Raw genomic sequence first — 8619 nt, 5'->3', positions numbered from 1 at the left:
AAAACTTTGTCATTTATAAAAAACACAAAACTCGTGTGAGACGGTATCATGAGTCAATTTTATAAGACTGATATTCTATTTAGATCAAACAAATATTACTTTTAGTGTAAAGATAAACATGATTGACTCGTCTCACAGATAAAGATCAATGAGATCATCCCAAAAGGGATCTAGATAATAATAGCATAAATGTCAAATATATATATTTTCATTTAATTCTGACAATAATTAGATTTCCTTCGGAAAAAATACGGTCAAAATAATAGTATTTTCACATTTATTTTTTGTACAAATAGCTCAAACTATAAAAATTATTTTCTACCAATAAATTTATAAAATCAATCAAAACTATGAACAAAAACTGTTTTCACTCATGAGATTTATGTGATTCACTAATCACTACTTATAAATGTAATTCATTGTCAAATTAAATCATTTTTATCCTAAGTTTTCATTAATACATTTGAGGTAAAATTCAAACCTTAACTTTTCCAATCAAAATAACTAATCACTTTGTCATATAAAAATATATTATAAAGCTTTTGGTATAGAATCGCAAATAAGAATTAAATTTATTAAAAAAATTTAAAATTGTATATTAATTATGATCACCATATTTATTTTTAATGTATGAAACTGGACGAGTTTCTATTTAATTCAACGAAATTGTGGTAAAAAAGAATCAAATGCCTTATTTTTTTAATCAATTAAAACTAAAATTCAAAAATAGTAAATTAGTTGAATTAATAATGACGAATAAGGACAAGAGCCTAAAAAGCAAGCTCGAGTCTTTCAGAACATCACCGCTGCTTCTTTATTCATTCACTTGCTCCATTTACAACCCCGTCCCTTTCAGCCGCACCCCTACGTACGCTCAATATATATATATATATAGATGTATGTATATGTGGATATATGTATATTCATCTTTCTCTCCTCTGAGGAGATCTTTGTTTAACAAGGTTTCTCCAAGATTTGCCTTCGTTTACAAATCCAACCCTTTATTTTTGTTGAAGGAAAAAAAGTAATCGTAACAGAAAGAAAATGTGAAATGAATGACCCCTTTATGTGTGACAAGGAAAATAATAAACGCGTGATATGATTTCTTTTTATCAGCATGAGGATTTCTTGATGCTGCGGTGGTCTCATATGAATAGTTGATGTGGGATTTGCTGCATTAAGAATATGGAACCGAGGGCCCTTTCGTTCTTGGCTGTTATTTTCATTGCTCTCTCCATTTTCTTGAGCCCAAGCTTTGCACTTTCCAACCCAAGGGAACCTTTCAAGGCCTTCTTTGGTTGGTTTATTCTTCTCTTTGAGATTTTGGCAACTGGGTTGTGTTGATTTTTATTTTAATGTTGGTGTTGTTAATGTTCAAATTATATTGCTGGCAATTCGTAAATTCGTATGCGTTTTCTTGGATGATTTGGAAACTGGGATTCTATATTTTTGTCATTTTTTAGTGTCTTTAATGCGGTAGAGTAGTTTTTGGTGTAATCTAACCTTTTATTAACAATTATATACTGCATCTTACATTTCCTTTGTTTCTTTGATTCTAATGCTGGTTGGAGGTTAATAAAGTTTCTTTCTTTTTTTAGATCATTAATAAAGTTTCTCAAATTGCAATTAAGTAGCTGTGCAATTAAATTCTAGTTTTTTATTGTCTTATGGAATGCTGTAGAATATTGAAATGGAAATTTGGTTTGTATATTACAGTTTCTCTCACTATTGGGATTGCCTATTTTACACTCTTTCCAGATTATTTCAGAAATCTGACGTTAAATTTTCTGTCTTCATGGATATTAAATTCATTTTTGGCAATGAAGTTTCATTTCTTCTCAACAATTGAATTTCAATTGCAACACATATGCAGGAGAAGAGAATTTGGGGTCATGGAAGGATGAAATATTAAGTGCGGCTGCAGAAGCTCCAGGGCCGGCCAACGATGTGAAAACTCTTATATTGGCAGGGAACAGGACAAAGAGGCCTGACATTCTTGCCGGATTTGATAAATACAGAGGTGGATGGGACATTGCCAACAGACATTATTGGGCTGTAATCCCTGTTCTCCTTGCTTTACAATGACATCCGAGTTCTCTAATAATAATCACTTGAGAAGTTTTTCAATCAAGTTCATGTTTTAGCTCTCACTTGCATTAAGATGAAAAAAGATTTTCACAGCCTAGTCAATACATTAAACGTGTATTCGCTCAATGTAGAAGTCAGGGATCACCTCACGCCTTCTTAACTGTCCGATAAAAATTAGGCCGATATATGTTGACATATGTGTCATCATTAACACAAGTCCTTAAAAAAATTTAGGCAGTGTGTTTGATTTAGAGATGTTGTGGATACTTTAGGAGAATTTGTGATTAAGCAAATGATACTGTGAACTATCTGATGTATAGCTATAATTGTCATTGATGTTAGTGCTTGTTTGACATTTTTGCACTCTAAAAATCTGTTGCATTCTTGTGAAATAGTTTGCGAAGTACAAGAATTTTAAAATTTTTCTCGTTTGATTTGTTGAAAAGTCTTATTGCTAACCAACAATCTCGAGATAGAAAGCTTATCCTAAGGATGAATGCTATTCCTGCGTTCGATATTCTTTAAGACATTATGTTATGAGAATCCTACTCGTAACTAATCTTACAAACTGAAGTAAAGTAGTAAACAATGATTGTTTTACGAGATGACGAGAGCAGTTTATAATCAATAATTGTTAATTAAATTTCTGGTAATCAAGCGTCGGTATTAGCTTGTGACACGTATTTTCATAACATGTATTTATGTTTTCCTTGTCAATCCATACTGCAGTGGTAAATGTTAATGTTAGTGCTTATGGGAATTTTTATATTAAGCTTATTTGTATTTGTATCAGTCTGTCGGATTTACGGGTGCTGCAGCTTTCATTGTCGCTGGTTTGTGGTTTATTTCATTTGGCTTGGCTCTTATTATACATCATTTCTGTGGATGGAAAATATCCATCAATGGCAAGGAATCAAGCTGGTCACTCAGGATTTGTCTTGTCCTGCTTATCATCTTCACCAGTGCTGCAGCGTAATAATCTAAACTCGTACCATCTTGCTTTGATTAAATATAAACATCAATGCTTGAACGTTTTTATTCAGAGTCCATTGTTAGTTTGATTTGCTTGTTTTCAAGTCTTAGTCTGAAGTCTGTTTTATGCTGGCATCTTCTTTCTGTGTTGGAAATTTACTTGTCCCGTTGTCCTTATCTGACAAATCTTGAGAGAATTGATGTGGTTTTGTGCAATCTGCAATCAATGTGACCGTGATGAACTCAATATCATTAGGGAAAAAAAAGATTTCAAGCATTCATCTCATGACCAAGGACGAGCTAGATTATTGGGATTATATGATTTCAATACGTTCGATGCTAAGTAGTATAGCTTCTCTTACATTTTTATTCCAGTTCCCCTGCTTTATTTGATGCATATAATTAAAGGTTTTTTTTCCTTTGACGCCCAACTCTTATGAGGATATAAATTTGTTACTGTATAAAAGGGGGTCGAATCCAATTATTGTCGCCTTTCTGTTGAAGGGAACTCTTCTGAAAACTTTTAGCAAATTACCTCATGGTTGATCTTTGCATCGTTAGAGTCGAGTACACAAATTTATTTTAGACAAATCTCTGTAACTAAAATGTGATGCTCCCATTTTATAATTTATGTCCATTTACAATTAATTTTTTAGTCGCTGGGTATTTTTAGTTTATGTCCATTTACAATTAATTTTTTAGTAGCTGGGTATTTTCTGCCGATTATATTGATTTTTTCTGTGATCTGCTTCTTTGTCAACAGGATTGGATGCATTTTACTTTCTGTAGGACAGGATAAATTTCATGGAGAAGCATTTCATACTTTGAGCTATGTTGTAAACCAGTCAGAGTACACGGTGCAGACACTAAGAAATGTCACGGAATATTTGTCGCTGGCAAAAACTGTCAGCGTGGCCCAGATTTTCCTTCCTTCAGATGTCAAGGATGATATTGACCGGTTAAATGTGGAGTTAAACAGTGCAGCAGATACTTTGGAGCAGAAAACCAACGAAAACTCGGGAAAAGTACGAAAAATCTTCAATACAGAGTATGTTTATATACCACCTGTGGTATTTTTGTGACCAAATCCTCGACTCATGTTACATTTATAACTAGTTACCTTATTGTAGGAGAGCAGTACTAATAGCTGTTGCAGTGGTGATGCTCGTCATATCCATTCTAGGCCTTGGTACATCAGCTACTGTACCTAACATCCTATGCCAAACTGCTTTCGGACGAATTTTATCCTTAACCAGTAAAATCAAATGTTTTTTTATGACTTTTACTGGATTACAGAATAGCATCACAGTAATATTTTTCAAAAACAGTATTGAGAGGAGTGAAATTTCTACTGCTTTGATAAAAAAACGAAAGGTCGAAAATTTCTATCATTTATATATACAATTTATTTGTTAACTGCTTTAAACGGTCCTTTCATAACTTGAATTTTTTTATTGTCCTAGCTCTTTTTATAAGTGGCCTAACTCTGGTCCACCAAATGAAATACTTGGTTCAGAACTTTAGATGTTACCTAATGAGTGTGTATTTTCTAATTGCAGTGCTATCTATCCTTGGCCATCAACATGCAATTTACATGTTAGTTTCTTTGTTTATATTTTTTTTCTTCCTTTTATGCTTTGTCAGGATATACAGTTGATTACATTTTTAAATAAGAATTTCTTGAATTCAAGGAAAGGTATTCTAGAGTATCTGTGTTTGTAAATTTTCTTATGTTCCGTCATATTGCTGCAGATTCATCACTAGTGGATGGTTACTCGTTGCAGTTACATTCATTCTTTGTGGAGTTTTTGTTATTCTTAACAAGTAAGATACTTAATTTTGTTGCAGATGGACTTTTGTTTATGTTCTTTTAGGGTTTTGGACGGTTTTGATACAAGGTTCTGCATGAAGTAAAGGCTACCTTTTAGTGTTATGTCATTCAACTATGGATTTGGAGAAGGCTTTAACAGATGAATACTTTTGACAGTTTTAGAAATTATGACCTATTCATACCCTTTTTATTCATACCCTTTTGTAAGAATGGTTAACTCATGGAATCATGCACTTAGATTATTGTAAAGTTAAGAAGGTTGAGTTTTTTTTCTTACATTCATTAGTTTCATACGATGATATGCGTTTGTTCCTATGCGTACTTGATTTTGATACTTAATTACTTCTGGGCCATGTCTTCACGAAATGGTAAAAAATGGCATTTTCTGAATTGTGGGAGCAATCTCCATGTGCCCAAGTGATCTTCAAAATTTAGTCAATGCTCTTCATACTATCGTAAAGCTTTTGTGGCTGAAAATGGTATATTCTCTGTTTCAGTGCAATCACCGACACATGCATGGCCATGAGCGAATGGGTCGAGAATCCTCATGCTGAAACTGCACTAAGCAACATCCTTCCTTGTGTTGACCAGAGAACTACTAACCAGACTCTATTCAAAAGCAAACAAGTGATCAATGATATCGTTAACATCGCCAATGGATTTGTAGGCTCAATTGCCAACTCAAATCCACGTCCACACGCTGCTTCAAATTATTACAACCAATCAGGTCCATTGATACCTCCACTGTGCTATCCTTATGACTCCCAGCTGCAAGATCGTTCATGTTCAGCTCAAGAAATTTCAGTTGAGAATGCTTCTCTGGTAAGCATAGCTGATACAGTTGATACTTTTTTGCATCTCTTGCTTCTACTTTTTTGTATTCTCCGGAGAAAATTATTCAACGAGTGCGGCAAGGTGTTTTGCAATTTTAGGTAAATGCAAGGGACTATCCAGAATTGCTTAGGTGTTTGGTGGAGACGAGTCATGCTCAAGCGGTCACCACCCGAACTTAAATCGATAAAATTCACCGCTTGAGCACAATCTAGTATGAGTCAGCCTTGAGTCGACTCAAATGCTTATCGAGTCACTTGAATGCTAGCTCAAGAAGCTCAAGCACCAATCAATCTCTATCTCGAAGGAGGTTGCAGCGGTTAAAGTTTCCTTCAATGTTCATAAAAATTATATGCAAAACCAGATGTTTTATGAAATAGTACAATCACTTTAAATTAGATCGAACTTGTTTGTAAATAAATATCAGAGTTCAAGCAGGAGCACTCTAACCCAAGTAAAACATGAGCGAGTTTGACTCAATCTAGTACTCAAACTTGGTTTTAGCTAGCTCAAAGTGACTTCGAGGAAAGCTTGTACTCGCAAGTAGCTTGATTTACTTGAACCTCTCAAGTATGGCCAATAACTTGAGTATTAATTAACAGACTTCTTTATCATGGCTACTACAGGTTTGGCAAAAATATACTTGCGTGGTGTCAGCAAATAACCTTTGCAGCAGCGTCGGTAGACTCACTCCCAACATGTACGCTGAACTGGTGGCAGCAACAAACGTCAGCTATGCCCTTGAACACTATGCCCCGCCTCTCTTAAACTTTCAAAACTGTAATTTTGTACGTGATACTTTCAGAAACATAACCACAGACTATTGTCCTCCATTGGAGCACAATCTTCGTCTTGTAAATGCCGGATTAGCACTTATATCAGTAGGAGTCATGCTGAGTCTTGCCCTGTGGATTCTGTACGCGAACCGCCCCCGAAGGGAGGAAGTGTTTGCTAAGATTTCATCAAGAATAAGAGGCAGCTTCAGTGGCAACAAAAGCAGATGTAGTGAGAATGTTGTAACATCAAGTTCAAATATTCCAGGGATTGGAGTTTAGGCTTAGATTTTAATAAAATGTTGGTATATTATATACTTACAAAACGTAGTAAATGGGATGGAATGTATTTTTCTTTTCGTGGGTAATGGGAATGAAATTTTGGTTGGAAGTCATTTTGCATAAATGCATTATACTTTCGGCTATATATGTATTGTAAAATTATCATTATGATAATTCATTAGTTGTATATTTCTTTCCTTTTAAACAAATCACTTAGGCTTCTTATTTAACTAGGAATGATCACGTGCATCGCACGTGGGTGATTAATAATGAAAAATATAATAACGAAATTTAGATAATTTTTAAAATCGTTTGAATAACATCTTGTTTATGAGTATTTATTAATCTAAATATATCAAAACATAATAAATAAAAATAAACCATCACGATAAATCAAATATATTCACTTATTTATATAACATTTTTCAATTTGCATGATTATAACATAATGACAGCTCTCTCAAATTAACAAAGATATTTTTTATCCAAATATCATTCACAATGAAAAATAATATAAATAAAATTAAGAGAATAATAAATTTTACTAAAACCAAAATGTATTTAAATGGAGTGCATATAGTGATTGTCAAATAAAATTATCTTAATTAACTAAATTATCATAATGATGTTAAAATAAAACATCTAAACTTGTTATTAAGTTAAATATCAATTGTGTTTTTGCTAACTTTTAACTCCTTGCAAATTTTGTTTAACTTTTTCCTTTTATAGAATAGATATTACACATCAACTCAAATATTTTAAACGGTATAGTAGCTCAATCGTCATGATTCGATCGATGTATCCAACAAGGACAATTATTGCACTCCAATAATTACACTAATTGCAATATATGAGAATCGTTCACATGACTTTGACTCTTATATATACCAATTATAAGATCATGCATTTGTCGATTTACCAAAAGTTATAACCGGGGTAACGATGCAACATTAATTAAAATCGTAAAACAACTCAAACGTCACATTTGTATTGTTATACCTTACATAAACAATTATTGCACCTAACAGATATGATATAGTTGTTATTTTACATTTTAGAAATCATTTTTCTAAATCAAATTTATTCTCACTAATAAAATAATTTCATCGAACACAAAGTAGTTTTAATTAATAATAATAATTTAAACACAAATATTAATTGTTAGGGTGACCATTCTATGTCATCACTTATGCTTCATTAAGTTGCAATCATAGGAATAATGCACAATGAATTGGTAAACATAACTTAGTTAATTTAATAAGTGAGTAATATTAAATAACAATTTTGTTATTTTGAAATGTGAAAAATAGTTTTTATATATATAAATTCATCATATATAATGATAAATTAATATGTAGAAAAGAGAAAAAATTATTTTTTATGTATGTAATTTCATCATATATAATTAGAAATTAATTAATAGGTTGAAAAGAACAAACAAGATAACAAATCAATATATTATATACGATGATTTCGTAATAGAATAATGCTAATATAACCATACTTTGTATTATGTTTAGAACGCAATGAAAATTGATAACAAAATATATAATAATAGAAACTTTAATCTTAAAAACATTATTATCTAAAATATTATCATAATACATAATAAATCATAAATGAAATCACTAAATTATTGAGTAACTATTTATTTAATTATTACTTAAATCAATTTATAAAATAAAAAAAGATAAAATATAAATATTAAATATTCATTAGTAACCATTAAGAAATACACTAATTTTAGTAACAAATTTTAGTTAGCAACAAAGAAAAATTACGGGTAAATTGATAAATTCAATATGCATTAATATCCAAAGACATTTAAGATAGACAATAAAT

At 31.8% G+C, this 8619-nt stretch overlaps 1 protein-coding gene across 2 annotated transcripts; it reads left to right on the top strand.

Annotated features, from left to right (window-relative positions):
- The first annotated feature begins 839 nt into the window (after positions 1-839).
- On the top strand, positions 840-6890 carry LOC142543621 (uncharacterized). 2 transcript variants are annotated; one of them, XM_075650988.1, is made up of 9 exons: positions 840-1297; positions 1874-2055; positions 2882-3060; positions 3824-4085; positions 4177-4249; positions 4620-4656; positions 4813-4884; positions 5389-5713; positions 6349-6890. In XM_075650988.1, the coding sequence occupies exons 1-9, from the start codon at positions 1186-1188 to the stop codon at positions 6775-6777; spliced, it is 1671 nt and encodes a 556-aa protein (XP_075507103.1). In that variant the 5' UTR covers positions 840-1185; the 3' UTR covers positions 6778-6890. The 2 variants fall into 2 exon arrangements, with proteins under 2 accessions (XP_075507103.1, XP_075507102.1); XM_075650987.1 differs by having other exon boundaries at positions 842-1297; positions 3824-4108; positions 4191-4249.
- Positions 6891-8619: the final 1729 nt, after the last annotated feature.

The sequence above is a fragment of the Primulina tabacum genome, chromosome 4 (genome assembly GCF_025594145.1).
Source record: "Primulina tabacum isolate GXHZ01 chromosome 4, ASM2559414v2, whole genome shotgun sequence".
NCBI classification, from domain to species: domain Eukaryota; kingdom Viridiplantae; phylum Streptophyta; class Magnoliopsida; order Lamiales; family Gesneriaceae; genus Primulina; species Primulina tabacum.
The sequence above is the reverse complement of the archived record's forward strand: the minus strand, read 5'-3'. Positions and strand labels throughout refer to the sequence as shown.

Bases quoted from the DNA above. Each gene is read 5' to 3' on its own strand.
- LOC142543621 (XM_075650987.1), top strand. From the start codon at position 1,186: ATGGAACCGAGGGCCCTTTCGTTCTTGGCTGTTATTTTCATTGCTCTC. The intron at 1,298-1,873 runs GTTGGTTTATTC...ACACATATGCAG, and splicing joins ACCTTTCAAGGCCTTCTTTG to GAGAAGAGAATTTGGGGTCA. The intron at 3,061-3,823 runs GTAATAATCTAA...CTTTGTCAACAG, and splicing joins ATCTTCACCAGTGCTGCAGC to GATTGGATGCATTTTACTTT.